Genomic DNA, 19,352 nt, shown 5'->3' on the forward strand with positions numbered 1-19,352 from the left:
TAAAATAAAATAATAATCATGGTAATCGCTCATTAAGTGTTACTGTTCATTTTCTTGAAACCTGCCTATGTTTTTGTGATGAGATTTTGGCACAAGATTTAGTCATTACATTTTTAAGTATAAACATTATCATAAAATGCAGGTTATTGAATATGTTTTTAAGATTTGGAATTTTAGCTCTGAGCAGTCCTGGACATCTACATGCAAAATATATATATATATATATATATATATATATATATATATATATATATATATATATATATATATATATATATATATATAAATAAATAAATATATATATATATATATGTAATCTATCATTCCTATACAGTATACGTAACACTCATTATCCACCTCAGTGCATCTACAGGTGTTTTTCGCAATCAAACGCGGTGTAAGTACAGTATTTCATCATCACAGCCAGTGACAGCGGATGACAGTGAGCACTGTGATAAGGACCATCCCACTTTCTGTCTGAGTAGACTGCCCTAGGCTGCTGTGGTTTGTGTATAAAAGCTCTGCAGGTCAGCTCAGGCAGGCAGAACAACACTGACAGGACAACTGCTGGGAAAACCAAACACACTAAAACAACCTCTGATCTACTGACCTTCACAGGTAAACTGGCTGTTCTTCTTAAATATATTTCAAACAGATTTTGTATTTGTTTGTCTTTGATACACTTTACCAAGGTTAGTTAGTTTACTGAATGTTATATGCTGCCTGCTGTAACAATAGAAATTGACACCTGTGGATTCCATTGCTGTCAGAGGGAAATCAGTGTACTGCATCTAGAATGTGGAAGATTTTTTGAAGATGTGTGTTTTGAATCTTCATTTCATTCAGTATTACCGTAGAACTACTTTGAATTCGAGCGATGACAGAAGTCAGTCATAAATCACTGCAGGAGTAGCCTTTGTAAATAATTATAACCAAGGAAAACAAATGAAACAGAATAAAAAAGCTTATAAAAATACAAGTGAACCAGAAATCCAACTGTCTTTCCCTCAATGTTTTCTGATTGAGTGACACTGGAGATTGTTGTCTATCTTCCCACAGATCTTACTCAGTTTAGAAAAGAAAAAAAAAGAAAGAAAGAAAGAAAATGGAATCCGAGATGACATGCAACGCTACCGAGATGTGGAGCCCCAAGATGCCCGAGGGGCTGGACTTGGAGATTGCCCACCATCCCCTCACAATGAAGCGCGTGGTCAAGCTCATCATCGCCATGGACAGGTTAAAGGGCAAGGTGTCGGAGTCACCGCGGAGCACCGAGTTCACAGATGACAACCTAATCGACATGTTGCTGGAGAGCGCAGTGGAAGGTAACCACACAGAGGCGTATTTGCTTCATCACTACTGCATGAAAAGCACTCATTGGACTGGACTAAACATTCCCGATAGAAACGAAGCTACTGAATCTATCGATATATGTAAAAACAAAATGCTCTCCTCCCTCGGGAACTGTTGGAAGCAACTTACAGACTTATCTTCAGATATGGAGTGCTCATCATTTTTTGTAACTGGAAACTAATCCAGATAATTATAGCACTTGTGATTTCTGCAGTGGGGTGTTAAAGATGTTGAGAAACAGCACTAAATGATGTGTTTCGTGATGCGCTCAAATATTCGGCTTTCAAGAGTCACCCGTGCAGGGAGACACCAAGTCTGTGGCTGTAGTTACACTTCCTGCTAAAAAAGAATATGACAATCACAGCAAACGCACAACTGATCAGGTGTGCTTCTTTTGCCCTCAGAGCGAACTGTGTTCGAGCGCACTGCAAAACCAGCTCAGTACACATACAACTTCCAGAGCCCATACAGCGTGATGGACAGCGAGCAGAGGCACTTAGTCCGAGTGCCAAACAGCATGGAGCTCCACGCAGTGATGCTGCAGGGAGGAACCGGAAACTGTCAAGGTAATTTCATGTGACAGATCGGTTTGAAAATCATTCTCTGTGTCATGGCAGATAGTTTCTTTGAGGGCTGACGAGTGCGATATTTTAGCTGAAGCTCTTTAGAGGTAATATTTTACAACATTTTTCCACACCAAAATGAAGTGCTGCCTCCGGCACTGCATTCTCTGCAGGATGGAAACAAAAACAGGTGACACAATCCAGACGCATTTATCTCAGTTTGAGTCTGGATCGAGGTAACAAGCCAAAGGCCTCAGAGAGAAGTACTTTAACCTTCAGCTGAGTGCTATTATTTTATAAGGTTGTTAGGAGTTTTTTGTGTTTCAAAGCTTAGTTAGTAAAGTAACTGCTAACAAAACATGTCAAATAAAAGTAGTGGAATAAGAGGTACAATCTTGCCCATGTATAATTAAGTACATCAATTGGCTAAGTATACTTAGTTCCCTTTCATCACTGCACTAGGTCCTAATTTGATGACTTGGAAACAAAATTTCAAACCTCAGATGCATCTGTTTGACCTTGCCTTAGCTCTGTTGCATAATTCCGAATGTTTCTTCAGTGAAATGCACATTTGTAGCATCTTTCTGAGACACTGTCTTACCTGTATCCTCTCTTCTCTCCCCAGTTCAACTGAACATGGCGACCTACCTGCCACCTACACCCAGTACTGAGGCCGTAACTGTGACTCTGTGCATCAAGGACACAAATCTTTACCTGTCTTGTCACAAGGAGGGTAACGAGCCAAGCTTGCATCTGGAGGTAAAAACTCTCACAAAAAGATTCAACTGAATCCATTGTGCCACATTTCTCAAAGTGAAATTGATTACATCTATCTATTTATTACCTTTTGATATGAGCTGTCAGGTGTGATAGTCAAACCCTCTGACATTAATATTTTCTCACCTCAGGCGGTGGATGACAAAAACAGTCTGTTGAGGATCACCCCGGGCAGCGACATGGTGCGATTTCTCTTCCACAAACATGTCACCGGGCTGAACAACAGCACCCTCGTGTCTGTTCTCTTCAGCAACTGGTACATCAGCACCGCAGAGGAAAACAACAAGCCAGTGGATATGGGCCAGGAGAGTGCCAGACGCCACCGGATCTTCAAATTCCTCCCACCAAAGCCGGCAGTGGGGGATGGCGAGTGTTAATAATAGTGCACTTCAGATATTCTTCATTTAAAAGTCAGGAAGCAAGATGTATACTGTTTTTTTAAAAGCACCACCACTGAATGACAAGACAACTTCTGCAAGTTTTACAGAGAGTCAATTTACTGTATGTACCAAGTACAGAAAGTGAAATGCTAATGTATTGACATAGTCAAGTATCAGTATTTATTATGCTGAATGACGTAAAAAAAAGTCATTAACTATTAATATATTTATCTATTTATGCATCATTGTAACATACACTATATTACCAAAAGTATTCGCTCACCCATTCAAATGATCAGAATCAGGTGTTCTAATCACTTGGCCTGGCCCCAGGTGTATAAATTCAAGCACTCAGGCATGCAGACTGTGAAACAAGACATTTGTGAAAGAATGGGCCGCTCTCAGGAGCTCAGTGAATTCCAGCGTGGAACTGTCATAGGATGCCACTTGTGCAACAAATCCAGTCGTGAAATTTCCTCGCTCCTAAATATTCCACAGTCAACTGTCAGCTCTATTATAACAAAATGGAAGCGTTTGGGAACAACAGCAACTCAGCCACGAAGTGGTAGGCCACGTAAAGTGACGGAGAGGGGTCAGCGGATGCTGAAGCGCATAGTGCAAAGAGGTCGCCGACTTTCTGCACAGTCAATTGCTAGAGAGCTACAAACTTCATGTGACCTTCAGATTAGCCCAAGTACAGTACGCAGAGAGCTTCATGGAATGGGTTTCCATGGCCGAGCAGCTGCAGCCAAGCCACACATCACCAAGTGCAATGCAAGGCGTCGGATGCAATGGTGTAAGGCACGCCGTCACTGGCCTCTAGAGCAGTGGAGACGCGTTCTCTGGAGTGATGAATCACGCTTTTCCATCTGGCAATCTGATGGACGAGTCTGGGTTTGGAGGTTGCCAGGAGAACGGTACATTTCAGATTGCATTGTGCCAACTGTGAAATTTGGTGGAGGAGGAATTATGGTATGGGGTTGTTTTTCAGGAGCTGGGCTTGGCCCCTTAGTTCCAGTGAAAGGAACATTGAATGCTTCAGGATACCAAAACATTTTGGACAATTCCATGCTCCCAACCTTGTGGGAACAGTTTGGAGCGGGCCCCTTCCTCTTCCAACATGACTGTGCACCAGTGCACAAAGCAAGGTCCATAAAGACGTGGATGACAGAGTCTGGTGTGGATGAACTTGACTGGCCTGCACAGAGTCCTGACCTGAACCCGATAGAACACCTTTGGGATGAATTAGAGCGGAGACTGAGAGCCAGGCCTTCTCGACCAACATCAGTGTGTGACCTCACCAATGCGCTTTTGGAAGAATGGTCAAAAATTCCTATAAACACTCTCCTCAACCTTGTGGACAGTCTTCCCAGAAGAGTTGAAGCTGTAATAGCTGCAAAAGGTGGACCGACATCATATTGAATTCTATGAGTTAGGAATGGGATGGCACTTCAGTTCATAGAATGAGTAAAGGCAGGTGAGCGAATACTTTTGGTAATATAGTGTATTTATTTATTTGTTAATCTGCTTATTGACAATATTTCTATCTAATATGATGTGAATCTTTAATAAAGCCATCTGACTTGACAGTGTTTGGATTTGTGTTTTATATGCTCAGTCAGGAGTTGGTAAATGACACACTCAAACTTGGATAAATGACATCCCACATTAGCTTTGCAGCTCAATTCTAAACACATCGACCTTAAACAGATTCAACGTTAGCAGGCTTTACTCCCCAAACTCCAAATCTTACTCTCTCTATAGTTGGCCCATTAGAATAGATTTGTGGTACTCATACTTTGATCATTTTAATTTTATGGCACTTTATGCTCCCTCTTAGGCAGCTGGTGTTGCAAAATCATCTGACGTCATTTTCTTACAGCACATTTCATAGGGGAAAAATTGTATTCATAGCTCCCTTATTTTGACAGCTACAAAATTGCTTTTGATAATTTAACACTCCAAAGGTGGTCATTATGCATTGGCATATTCACATATTCACTTCGGCACAAAAACAAACTATAAGTATTTCTATAAAGGGGGATTATGACTACTTTTACTTAAAGGTGCACTGCGTAGTTTTGGGGAAGACATTTTTTATCAGATGCAAAAGATCTTTACCGAATGATGATTTTTCTTAATACCTAAATGAACAAGATAAACAAACACTTTGTTGAGCCTAATGATAGACAATGAAAAATCATATACTAGGGTTAGGCTGATGGTTGACAGCCATGGATTTCTAATCCCTACCAATCATAACATTGAGATTTAAATGGCTCCGCACCAGAGGGCAAAACTAAGAGATGTCTCCCCTCAAAGTTTTGGTAAGGTGAGAGTTGTTGTTGTTTGTGATATGTGGGGAGAGGAAATGAAAAGAAGCATGTTGTTTCATCATTGCACTGACAGTACATCTCCATGTATTATTTTCTTATCAAACCAGTTTGATGAACCCAAGACACTCAGTTACATTTGTGACAGCAGTGTATTTGTGCCTGTGTGCCACTCTTTCTCTCAGTTGTGCCATTTTATGCACAGTTTTCTTTGGTAACCTTCCTAGGGTAGTCAGCCAGCACACTTTTTTGCACATGAGTAATTCTGAGTTCAGAATTCTTCTCCAAAACTACATAGTGCCCCTTCAAAGGATCTCCATCACTAGAGTAAAATCAAGTTACACTGCTATACTTCACAGACATTCAGTTTATATAAGCATCAATTATATCATATATATTATAAATATATCATAAATATTTTTTTCACTGACAGCTCGAGGAAAAGTTGATCTGATATAATTTAGCACTAGTGCATCCACAATTCAGCATGGAAGTACTTTTTGTTTACGTTCTCTGGTCCAATCAGCGCGGTGTCTTCGCGCATGCGTGCTGATTATTCAAAATTTCAAATCATCCAATCAGAGGAGAGAAGACGTCTATCTCCGGCAATTTCAAAACCGGATGCGCGAGCTCAGTTGTTATGGAGCTGTTTTAACGTATCGTGAACTCCTACAACAAGCTAAACGAGGCATTTGTGTGGTTTAATCACTATACTGGATAGAGCCGAGAGAAAGAACTGAACTCATACAAAGATGGAAGAAGGAGAGACCGTATTGATACCTTCCAGAAAAGGTTAGCGAGCTTGGGTAATTTCACAAAATCTAATTTAGCTAGGTTATACCAGCGTGGATTATTGTTAACGTTAGCTGCGCCATGCTAACGCTACTTGTACGTTAATAACATATAGGATACATTTTTATGTTGAGGTTAAATAAATACATTTGGTTTGGTAACTTAGCTTCAAATCTGTGTTTGACGGACCACAGCGAAACGGGTTTACATTAGTTGAACGTTAACGTTAATTGAGTTTTCGCGAGTCCAGGCTCCCCTCTGATGCTGCCATTGTATGATAAAGATTGAGAAATGGAGCGGGATAAACAGTGTCTTGACACTGCTTAATAATCTGGTATGTCTGCTTGATTTTCCAGTAGCCTTTTTTTATATCGTTAATTTGTGAATGAACACTACACGCCAGTAATGTCAGTTACTTCGTTAACGTTAATGCACTGCAAACAATGCATGATTTCAACACGCTCCACGTCTCGTTCAGTACTTATCGCTATAGTGTGTTTATTTATAGTTGAAAATATGCTGTTCCAGGCACGAATTTTGTCCAGAAAATCAAACAAACAAACTTAATTTATTAGCACCTTTCAAACAAATCTAAATACAATTAATAATGCTTTGCAATTAATTGAAAAAACATGGTATAGAAACGGGTTTAGAGACAAAACCACAACTGTTGCAATAAAATGAATTTTTCAAATAGTAAAAGAAAAAGCAAGCAAGCAATACAAATAGAATTGAATATTGAATGTGACTTTGATTCGAAACGTTTATCAATATAAGGTAAGAATAATAATGTAACAACAGTAAAATGTAAATAAAATCTATATAATCTATATTGATAAGAATATAGGGCTATGATCCAGACAAAATAAATTACAATATGTACATACCATAACACCATGAAAATGTAAAGACACTACAACAAAGCCAGACTGAACAGTTTTTAGCTTATGTTTACAATGTGAATGTAAAGACAGGTTAGTAGGTGTTCCTCATGACAAATGACAGCACTGGACAGCGCTAGATGTAGTGGTTATTCACATCTTCATGTTGATGAGGGTTCTCAGTCATCCAGGTCATGATAATTCTAAGTGCTGTATTGTAGGCAACTGGACTTGTTTCAGTTTCTTGAGTTTCACCTCTCATCCAAGAGGCTTCTTCACACTTCTTCACATTTCTGCCTCACCAACATGCTGAGACAGAAACTTGCCCATCCTAAGGACAAAATACTCAGGCATAAACAGAGTAATGGATTTTATGCTGTCTAAATGTAGCCAGGACTGCACAAATTTACAATGGGTAGAGGAAACAACCTCTAAATAAACAAACTGCTCAACACAGGAGGGCCAACTCCTCAGGTCAAGACTCTGCTGTCCATGTACATATAAAGGAGAAAAATCATTCCTTTGAGGACAACAATGTAAACATCTTGAAGGAAACCAATGGTTTGTAAGAGGAGTAAAAGAATCCATAGATGTCAAACTGGCATGGCTTTCTTTGAACAGAGGAGGTGGCCCGAGACATTACTTATCACCCACCTATGCAGTACTGAGTTCCCTTCCCAGATAGCTTAACAACTATTCAAACCTGGGCTCACTAAACTCACTTAACAACTCTGTAAGGACACTCCCATTGAGCCTTCAATTCCCCTTGAACTTTAGAAGCCTCTTGGATGAGAGGTGAAATGTCTTCAAGAAATGCAAACAAGTCCAGTTGCCTCTGATACAGGACTTAGAATTCCCATTTTCAAAAGCTGGACCCAGTACATTTTAGGTTTTAAGTACTGATCAGTTATCCAAGGTGCTGTAGATTGTCTATCAGCTAATCATTTAAACTCTAGTACGTCGTCACTTTCCAAATCTAGATTTTCTACAGCTGTAAAATGTTTCATGAGCTGTGTTTCTGCAGCTAGATGTCAGTATTTCTCTATGGAAATTGTCTTTGCACTATTAAGACACTTGAGAAGACCCCTACATCTACTAGAGGTCATATTGTGGACAGTGGTGAACATTAAGAGTCAGTTAAGATGACTCACCTGCTGCTCTCACAGTGGATGAAAGTAGATATTTACTTTCTCTATTCTGTTCATCACAGTACAATCAGAATCAGAAATCCTTTAATGTCCCGCAGACGGGGAAATTTGTTTGTCACAGCAGCTACAGAATATTACAAAAACAGAAACATATTACAGAACAGAAACAATAGCAAACATAATAATTAAAAGGGAAGAAATAGACAGATATACGTATTTACATGAAATAGTGCAAAATTAACAGCAGTTTTTGTTTTTATATATTATATACGTGTACAGACACATTTATGAATTTACAGTTCATGAGACCATTGCTACAAAATTCCTGTGTTATTTGCTGTCACAGAGCTACGTAAGCAGAAGCTGATGGAATACTTGGTGGCAAAAGGAAAGCTGAAACAGCCAAACCCAAAGTGAGAAAACAAAATCTATGCATAATGTGATAATGTTGTTTATTATATCTAGTTTACTAAATCTACTAAATTGTACTTTCCAGGCAATCCTTCTCTGATGACTGTCGGGGTAAAAAGCCTGTGACGTTGGCGCAAAAGGTTGGTAGGAACCTTATTTTGAGTACTTAAGCATTAGAAAAACAGGAAATTTAAACAATGATGTTAATTTGGTGTGTTACTGAGTTGGCCTTATAAGTCCTCATGCTTCACTTCCTAAACAACACTGATAAAGATTTTTTTATTCAGAGCTCTGGAGCAAGGGTAGAAGTGAGTAACCTTTTTTTTTTTTTAACAACATGTGTTTTTGATTTTGCAGGTTGTGGGAAAAGAGAACGAGGCTCCAGCAGAGAGATTTCAATATGAAATCACAAAAGCTCCAACTGTGGCAGCTCGATCCTCAATTCCCCCTGCCAGAAGAGTATTTGGTGTAAAAAATAAAGTGAATGTTAGCGGCATACTCACTGGACAGCACAGTACTAGTCATCCATCTGCAACCAATGGCCCAGCTCAGCCCAAACTTAACCCTGTGCTCACAAGAATGTATACCGTTAAGTCCTCTAAAGCCAACCAGAATACAGCCAGCCTTCTCAAAGAGCAGCCAAACACAGGGATACAATCCTCAGGCAGAGCCTTTTCAAATGCAGTCCATAAAAATGTGACAAACTCAAACAGCAGATTCAATTGTACTTCAAGTGCTACCTGGACAGGTCCAGTGAAAACACTCAGTGCCAGGCTGAGTCTCGGGCCTATTGTCCAAACAAAAACGGGACTCATTCCTGCAGTGCCCCAGCCAAGAAACAGTCGAAACTTAATACACACCTCTGCCACTGCAGGTAATAACAGCACCACCACTTCTTCTACTTCTGTTGCTAACCATGTGCAATCCAGAACCTGTTCATCAGTCTTTGTTTCCAAGAGGTCTTCCATGGCTCAGGGGAAAACCTTACCTACCACTGCTCAAAACAACCTCGTCAATGGGAGGAAAACAGTTTCCTCGACCGCAAACACTGGGCTTAAATTTCAAGATCGGCACAAAACTAACTCCAAACCGCTTTTGGGTCAACATCCTCAGCCATCTTGTAAGAGTCAAGTGTCAAATGGACTGAAATCAACATCCAGCTCCTCCAAGTGCACAGCAGCACCTACTAAGCTGGAGGAGAGAGTACGGATGTCAAAAACTAATAAAACATCTGGGCAGCCCACAGACAGGTCCACAAAACAGAGAATTGAGGGTGAAGGACAGAAAAATGGCACGCATTGCAATGTTGCCTCCCGAATGTCCTCAGGACCAGCGAGCAGGAGCATTTCCAGAGTAGTCGGTGGGGTTAGGCGAGCTGCTGTGGCTGAGCATGGAGGGAAAACCAAGACATTAAAAGACACAGATGGCAAGAGGGGACACAGCTCAGCAATTCCCCATCAAGCACAGACAGGTATAAAAAGAACAGGTGGTCCAGTGATGTCACAGACAGTTCCCCAACCCACTAGGACCATCAGACATACAAGCCAGGCCAAGGACATCAAGACGACAAAGGCCCCGGTACGGGTCATTCCCCAGACAGAGGGAAAGAAACTCACTGCTGCCCAGGAGGAAAGAATGTAAGTACAACAGTACAAAAATGTATCAAAACCTAAACTATAGGAACTGGATTTTTTCTATAAAGGCCCAGTGTGTAGCTCTTTATCATTACTAATGAAGACTTCTGTTGCTATGGAGAAGCCTATAAATCATATTTTCCAGGCATAAGGTAACGTCATAGCAAAAAATCATACTTGAAATTGAGAATCTGTCTGATTAAAAAATTGCACTGGTGAAGAGATAGAGGCAAAAAACAATTTATTTTTCCATTTCTCTTCTTGTGCACTGATTCACTTAGCTGAACAGCCAATCAACCAGTATTGTTTTTAAGCAAAATATATCTGATAAAAGGTTAGGAAGGAACCCCAGTTTTTTTATCCCATGACCAATTTCATTTTTCTTCCTTTTCCCTCATTTACCGCATTTCTCTGCTGTGCTGTCCAGTAAAGTAAAAACAAAAAGAAGTCAAATAAACATTGACAGAAAACTACACCCTCTGCTCTGTTATTTCGTATCAAGGAAAAAACTACAGGAATGGCGGGAAGCCAAAGGCATTTCCTACAAGCGTCCTTCGATGCCTGTGAAACCTCAGGTCAGGCGCACTGTGGCCGTACCCCAGCCGTTCTGGGCCACCATGAAGGATGAAGATGAGGCCCATTCCCTTATCTCTGCTGTGGACAGATCCCTGGCTGATTGCATGAAGTTGCTTTGTGAGGTAAATGTCGTGGAGTGAGGGTTTGTTTTTTTTGTTTTTTTGGCCTTTTGACTTGATCTTATTTCCCACTGGTTATTGAATTTTACTGAAGTCATGTGTTTGGACATAATTTGTAAGATTGATGTATGCATATAATTTTTTATGGGAACGTGTGGTTAAAAGAAACAGGTTCATTTAAGTAAGTAATTTCAAAAGTGAGTGAAAAGATTGCAATTTAGATCCTGGATCATCAGTATGATTGAATAGATCATGATATTATTTTTTGGCCAGATCACCCACCGCTAATGTTGAAGATATGTCAGGGCATGGGGTTCACATGTAGTTCAATCATTCTGTAAACTTTTGTTCTACTGATGTCCTTTCTTGCTGTCTGAGTGTGTATGCATTGCCCCCACAGGGTTGCCCTCCAAAGCAGGTGAAGGACGTTCTCTCAAGGCTGCCAGCAGTGTCCCAGAAGTTTGCTAAATATTGGATCTGTCAGGCCCGCCTCATGGAGCAGGAGGGCAACTTGGATGTCCTGCCCATGTTTGAAGAGGCTGTCCGTGTTGTGTTGGAGGTAAGACATCTCTGATATTCAAACTTCAGACTCTTTTTTTTTTTTTTTTTTTTTTTTTTTTTTAAGAAGAAGTTATAAAGAAGTTTGCAGTTTCTTGTAAAGAAACAGCAGTTTCATTCATTAATTGTATCTTAAATCTAGCTGTTTTGGCATGATCAGTTGCTTGCAGTCTATTTTTCCCCTGTTTTTGCTGATTGCTGCATGTTTTGATGTGTTAGTTGTCTAGTATTAAACCACTGGGAGGAATGTACATTACCTTGCGTCACTTCTTAGGTATGTATGTGCATGTGTATCCACCAGCTAAACAAAATGCGCACTTAATCATAGAAAAACAGCTCCATACTTCTACTAATAGGTGTTAAAATGTCCACCCTTTAGCTTTAGGACTCAAAGGACTAGTTGATAGTGGGGCTCTTGTTGGTGTGACAGCAGGATAGGCAATAAACAGACTACGGTTAAGTTATTTTGTATCTACAAACTGTTTCTCAATTGAATTTCCAGTACATAGTATTATACACTGGATCTGTTAGGTTTGACAAAATGATGGACTTAAGTGAGTCGACCGATGAATCACTTGGGCTGACATCAGCAGCATCTGTATTAATGCAGGGTGTGTAGCTGAAAAATAAGTTACCCATAAAAGAATAGCTAAGATATACTTGAGGTTATTTGCTAACAGTGATGCCATTACACACTTTACAACTGGAAACTGTCCTGCTCAGTACATGACTTTGGCCTCAAGTATCAGCCAGTATATCTCTAAAATATCTATCTGCCTTATAAATAAATCTAGACAATGTATCTATATGGCTCATTGTATGGGTGTATTAATATTTACATTTCCCTCTATGGATAGTGGCTAAAAGGGTTGCTGTGGTGATGAAGTTTTCCCACCAACTAATAAGAATTTTTGTTAATGTCAGGAGGCTTTCAATACTGTCATCGGTATCAAAACAGCCCTAACACAGAAATTGGCTCCGTGATCCATACAGCATAAAACATTGTCAATCCCGGGACCCTCGATTTGGATGATAGCCATGATGGTAATTTAACCACATGACCTCTTTCCCACTATGGAGACCTGGAAAAGGGACAAATTGTACAAGCACACAAGAGCAAAGCTTAAGCACACCATGCACACAGATAGGCGAAAGTAAACAAATGTGAAACGGAGGGAGCAACCAGAGGAGCTGCTGAATCTCCCAGAGATGAAAGTTCAGATACAAACATCTGGAAAAAGGCACCAGCTTCTTGGGCAGAGAGGAAAAAAGAAGAAAATAAGAGGAGAGAGTGTATAAAAATTAGATAAATAACTGTTTTTATTTTTAATGTAAGATGTCCAAGTTAAGGACATATTCTGCAGTATGAAAAATGTAAACTGTTAAGTTGTGACAGCGTGTCCAGCAACTCGTCTTTAGTATGGTGGAATCACAGCTCTGTGGAGCAATACATACCTGAGGCAACTTTGTTTTTGTGGGAAGATTTTATCTTATCTTACATGACAAGTCATTGTCAAAATAAGACCATTTCTCAGGCTTTTCATTTGTCTGTAAAAACGAAACTTAATTTTAATCTTTGAAATTATCATTGAGCTATAGCGGTGATATTGTCTCTGATAGCTTGATTTCCCCGACACACTCAGAATAATAAGTCTCTGTTTCTGCCCTTCTATTTCATTCTAGCCTGTGGACGAGCTGCGGACTGTGGTGTTTGAGATTCTGAAGAAAAAGGACGAGATCCAAGATAGTAAGTTTGCATGTCTTGTTTGTAACCACAGTGGTACAGTGTACTAAGATATCATATACGGTGTTGCTCACCTTGAAGTCACTCTGTTTGCTTTACTTTATGTAGCTGATTATCGTGATCTTGTTCATGCCATGATCTGTGCTACATTTTTCTGCCCCCATGCAGACACGGTAGCTATAAATTCAAAACAAAGAGCTAATTGTTTGTGACACAAAACAACAAAAACAAAATGGAAATTTCTATTTCATGTATTTTGGTTTCATGTTTGCACCCATTAGTTTAGCATTAGTTAGATGCAATAGTGTTAGGCATTTGTCTCTAATCAAATCATTACTCTTAGTAATGGCCTGCATGCCTGAATTTAAAATGCCAAGTCAGTCTTTTCAGAATAAAACACGGTCAAACACACAAACCACTGCCACATATTGTTAAATTTGGCAATTTTTTTCTCCTTTCTGCAGAAGAAAGCACAAGGGCTGTTTTAACTATTTATCAGAAATGCCTCTTAGTTCACCATGTAACTCGGCATTATGAAGTATAGCCTCCAAACTGAATGAACAACTCACTAAAACAGGTTGAACATCACTGCTTTGATTTACAGCTGGCAGCTTTACTGTTTTTATTCACTTTTAGTGATCTACGCAGTGTAGTTTTCAGTATTAATCTCTAATAAAAGACTGCTGTACACTACACTACTATATTGAAATGGCAGACAGCCAAAGTAAGACACTGGCTGGTAAATATAGTTGAGCACTTTACAGCTAAATAAATATAACATTTTATTCTCAGGAGTTGGAGCCCAAATCTTAAAGAAGAGTGAATAAAGATGTCAAATTAATGCGTTGTGTTGATCGTAGCACGTTGCTAAAAAAATCAATTAATGCAGCTTTAATGTTAAATGTTTGTACTTTTTAATATAATACATATGCATACAATGTTTTTTCCCCATATCATTTAACTTGTGTTTTTGTCAGCGTCTGATGGAAATGGGAAAGAGGATGACCAGGTATCAGCAGGTGAAAGCACACTTGAGAGTATCAACAATCCACTGATGACCCCCAAACCTGTCAGAGCCCTCATCTGTGGGGAGCAAGGAGGGTCATCTGTAGTAAAGTACAAGATCACAGCAACTCCCGGGTATGTTTGAGTGATCTTTACAACTTCCAGCAATATAAGTCATAGTTTTCACTGTGCATTTTCACTGTGCATAGCATAGTTTCTACTGTTGCTAAATTGTACAAAAGTACAAATCTGCAACAGTGGAAACTGTTTTGTAAACTGCTGCTGGCAGAGACAAAACAGCCCCATCCTCCCTCTAATGGCAGTAGGATACCTGCAGGTCATAAATTGGAGGAATAACTGATTCTAACTAATGTCAGTTTTCTTCATCACTTTATATTGCAATTGTCATGAAACCATTTATTTTAATGACTTTAGACATCAGTTTATTATTGAGATTATCCAGTGACTTTACCTGTTGTAAATATTACTGTTGCTAATCTAGAAACAACAGTTGGTTATATTTAACATGTATAAAATGTATTTTATGAATAAAGGACTGATGAGATGTATGACTTTTGGCAACATGTACATAGTATACATGCACTGAAATGTTTTTTGGCATTATGATCTTCAAGGTATGCAGGTCCGATAACGTTACATGCACATTTCCCCTCCAGCTCCGGTCAGCATTTCACAATACAGTTCATAAACTCCTGACAATGGGGGTTGCCTCTGTGGATCGCTGCTGCAGTCAGGTTGATAAACACAAGTAAAGATAATTCCACAGTTGAATTCAAAAGTTATTGACATTAAAAAAGAATGTTTAACCAACTTGTTTTCCTGGTGACAGCTAGAGGGTTCCAGCCTTTTTACTGACTGGGCAACTAAGCACATATGAGTGTGAAACATGGAAAACACGAGGGTGATGATGGGCAATGGTATGAGTGAATGTCGCTGGTACACAGTCATTCTTAGAGTCAACATACGTCTCAAGTCAAGTTTAGACAACAGGTTAGTCCAGAGAGATGTTCAAGTTTTTGCCGGCATAGTTGATGATTGTTGAGGGAGTGATGGACAGGTCAGTCACTTCCTTTTTAAAAACATGACATAACAAGTAAGGAAGAGACAGAAATGGCCAGATATATCTGTCCTGTTCAGAAGGTCCAGAAGTTGACCTGAACTGGCTGTAGTCACCATTATTTCTCAGAAGCTTGATAATTGAAAATTGTCTTTTTTTCTTCTTCTTTATTTTCCTTTAGCGGCCTCTCAAGTCAACAGCAGGAACCGGCACGGGTCAACGGCCAGGAGGTTCGCTTCTTCACTCCAGTTAGACGCTCAGTGCGCATCAAGAGGGCCTCACTGCGATACCCTGTGTCCCTCCAGGACCACGATCTCTGCGTGGCCTCCTACAATGACCTGATCTCCGAGGAGGATAAAGAGACAAGTGAAGAACAGAAGGATGGGGAAAACAGCCAGTCTGCTATCAACACACCGATGTATATCTACAGAGAGAATGAAGCACTTAAAGACAAAGTGTTCGTCAAGCTAGTCTGCGATGAAGGCGTTTAGCTTTAGGTGCTTACTTCATCACCATGTAGTCAAGACAAAATTCAGATGTTCGGTCACTGGAAGAGAGAGCAAAGAACAATGTCTTAAAATGTATTTTTGAAGTTTATCTTTGTAAGGATGGAACCCAACCAAGGTAATCAAATGTTTCATTATTAAGTTAGTTATTTCACTCCCTTGCTTAAGGAGAACTTACTGTGTTTATTCTGTTGGTGTCTGTTTTATTTTATTCCTTTAAATAATGTGGTGTACATAGCAATGTAAAAATAAATGGCTTTTTGTAAATCTATATATATAAACTATAGTTGTGTTTATGTTCATTTTTATCAAACTTATGGACTTTTCTTTGTTTCCTGTGCTGGGCTGCACATCTTTTTAGGTTTAAGTATTGGCTGTCGAGTCAAGTGTCTTATCAAACTGTGAATTTCAAACCTTTATGCTGCAGAAAATACAAGGCTTATTTTGTAAGAGTCTAAATGGAACTGTGCATATTGCTGTCTGCATGAAACTTCAGCATGAGGGTTTTTGCCACACCTAATTGCATGCATTATGACATTTTTTCTGATTTGAGACACTGTACTGAAGATACTGCACGAGTAAAGGTATTATGCATGTGGCTTCACAGAATGTGGACCAGGACTAGGCTATTTATTTTAAGCTAGAGATTTGAATCTGAGCTGCATAACTGATAGAAGTCATAATGTCTTGTGAGTGCTGATAAGTTATCATATGGCACAACCCATGAGAAGTGTTTAATTAAGTAAGATGTAACTAATTACTGTTACTTAAACCAGTCAAAGTTCGGTAAAGCATAAACATTTTAATTTTTTTACAATTATTTTCATGTATTCCTTCTGTACAATGTTAAACATTATTCTTTACTTTGGAGATCTTAACTTAAAGGGATAGTTTGTGGTTTTTAAAGTGGGGTCATATAAAGTACATATCTATAGTCAATCTGTTCCCTACTGTAATCACCGATCAGTGCAGCCTCAGTTTAGAGAAGTAGAGAGCTGCTCCAGCCCAGACGCTCAGCTTTGTACTGCAGTGAAAGTGAAATTTAACCACCTAAAACAAGGCTCACCTTAAAAAATCTATAACAGTTCAAGTGTACGTTGTATAGGAAAAATTCACACTGCTTTACATCGCCGTCAGACCTGCCTTTCTTTTGGCACTCTCCTTTGTGTTTTAGATTATCAGGCCATCCTATCTAAACTGCAAAAACATTCAACATCCTTGTCTGCGTTCAGAGTGCAAAAACCATGACACCAGATCACAGACAAGATTACGTTTCAGTGTTCCTCATACCAACTCTGAACTGGTTTCTGTAACTGCCCTTTCCTCACTGAACTAAACTACAAGCAAATCTGACACTCATTAAAGGGGCACTGTGTAACAACATGTTGCATGTTACATGTGTTAATCACTTATTTATTGGCCATATGTGAGCATATTGTAAGGTTATGTGAACAATTAGACCTTCCTCACCTCTCATGGTGGCTTATACGAGGCCTGTGGACAATGTGTTTAAATTGTTTAATGCCGCTGGACTGTGGATTTCTTCGTGAAAAATTTGGGATGCGTTTTCCGCAACAAGATTCTACTTCACGCATTTTTCCGAGTGCCTTGCCTCAGCTCGGCTCACAGAAACAGCGACTGGTGTCAAGCACAACACAGAAGTTCCACAGAGTCTCTATAAACTGAAAAAAAAAAGATTTCTACTGGCAGATGTTTTTTCAGCAATTCATTATTGTTTGAATAAGTGTGTTACAGGTCTCTTGATCTCAGTAGGACTTTTTGAATGCATTAAATACAAAGTTCTGTAGTCATGCACCAGCTATTTCTAGGTTTCTGATGAAGCATAGTTTAGATGTTGTGGCGGAGTGTGTAAAACTTAGTGCAAAAACAAAAAACAAAACAACTCTGCAGGTTTATTTTGGTGTTTATAAAGACCGACTTTACATTTTTAATTGAGAACTGGAAAAGGCAAGGCAGTCCTTCCTCTCAGATTACCCTCAGCTAACCCTTGTAGAGCACGTGTAATGAAACCTGCTTATGTAAAAAGCCAGTACTTGCATATACATGTAGAGGCAATATTTCAGTCTGCTTTGACAGCACAACATGTCAGCGCTGCAAAAATTTCCAAGCCAAAACCCACATTCTGGGGCCTCTGCTAGTCAACATTTACATGCTTCCTCTAGCTAAGATTTTGGAGAACAACTAAATATCTTACCATAGATGACACACAGATGTATGTAATCATATCACCATACAAACACTGAGTAAATTCATTGAACAAATCAGTGATTGGATGTGTCAGAGTTTTCTTGGGAGCCAAGGAGGAGCGACTAACAGATTCTGCTCAGCTTCAGTCTGTAAAGTTGAAAACTACAAGCCATGCACAGAGACCTCAGTGTAATCATGGACTCAGACCTGAATTCCAGCAGCCACATTAACACAATTAAAAGTCAATGACAATGTATCCAGGATACAGCAGCTGCTGGCTCAGTGGGTAGAGCAGGTTGACTAGTGATCGGAAGGTCTCTGGTTCAAATCCCGGCTGGGCAGGGCTGAGTTGCGTGTCGAGGTGTCATCACATGTAGGCATCATCACATATTTGAAAACATTATAATTGAAGTATTTCGGTCTTCATAGGATTTTAATTTTAGCATAAAATGACACTTACTCTCATGTGCGTGGGGTAGGTTTGAAAAAAGAAGTACATTTTCTTTTAGTCATCCTTTAAAACATTCTGAGTGATACTATTTTTAACAGCAGTCACGAAATATTCCAGTGAATTGCCTCACGGATGGATTCTGTGTAGAGGGTGCTTTTTCAGCCGGGCAACATTTCCTCCCAAAAATCCTTACTTCCTTTACTGGGTGTAATTGACTAAACTTCAACTATGATGCTACAATCTAAATTTGTGTTTGTTATTTTTTATTTGCAACAACTTTGATTTAATTAAAAATGTTCAATTCACCACCCAGAAAGTCTACAGAGTCCCAGTGGGCTTTTTTTTCATCCATTTTTACTGTGAGTTTATAGCTGCACTTATGCAAATTAAATATATAACATTTTAATATTTGTTAAATATTATACATAATATTTATATTATATAATACATATTTATAATATAATATCCATATTAAGAAGTGAGCCTAACATCTTTCACCATGCTGTCATACACTTTTCTGAGTATTATGAAGAAATGCTGCCAAACATTTGGAAACCTGTGCTTTCCCCTAATTTGATACAGTTCTCACAGGGACTGACACATGCATGATTATCTAACAGTCATGCCCTGACTTGTGGATGTACATCTGATACAGTCTGCACTGGATTATTGTGAGAACCTGTATCCAAATGCTTATATGGTACCTCTGTGTTCCAGATTGCAAGATTCTTGATTTAAACACCAGGAATACGACACATTGTCCCTGAATTCACCATTCTTCACACCTAAGTGCAAAATTCAGCTTTGAGCTACAACAGGTCAGGGTGACAGACCC

General features: G+C 39.3%; 2 protein-coding genes across 2 annotated transcripts; both read left to right on the forward strand.

Annotated features, from left to right (window-relative positions):
* The first annotated feature begins 489 nt into the window (after positions 1-489).
* LOC119019748 (interleukin-1 beta-like) lies at positions 490-3,291 on the forward strand. The gene is made up of 5 exons (XM_037098590.1): positions 490-618; positions 1,060-1,325; positions 1,758-1,919; positions 2,542-2,675; positions 2,825-3,291. Exons 2-5 carry the CDS (start codon positions 1,106-1,108, stop codon positions 3,068-3,070), a joined length of 762 nt encoding a protein of 253 aa, XP_036954485.1. The 5' UTR covers positions 490-618; positions 1,060-1,105; the 3' UTR covers positions 3,071-3,291.
* A 2,721-nt stretch (positions 3,292-6,012) lies between these two features.
* ckap2l (cytoskeleton associated protein 2-like) lies at positions 6,013-16,139 on the forward strand. The gene is made up of 9 exons (XM_037098589.1): positions 6,013-6,198; positions 8,574-8,640; positions 8,724-8,778; positions 8,996-10,275; positions 10,775-10,970; positions 11,368-11,526; positions 13,209-13,272; positions 14,247-14,409; positions 15,534-16,139. Exons 1-9 carry the CDS (start codon positions 6,159-6,161, stop codon positions 15,841-15,843), a joined length of 2,334 nt encoding a protein of 777 aa, XP_036954484.1. The 5' UTR covers positions 6,013-6,158; the 3' UTR covers positions 15,844-16,139.
* Positions 16,140-19,352: the final 3,213 nt, after the last annotated feature.

The sequence above is a fragment of the Acanthopagrus latus genome, chromosome 5 (genome assembly GCF_904848185.1).
Source record: "Acanthopagrus latus isolate v.2019 chromosome 5, fAcaLat1.1, whole genome shotgun sequence".
Lineage (NCBI taxonomy): Eukaryota > Metazoa > Chordata > Actinopteri > Spariformes > Sparidae > Acanthopagrus > Acanthopagrus latus.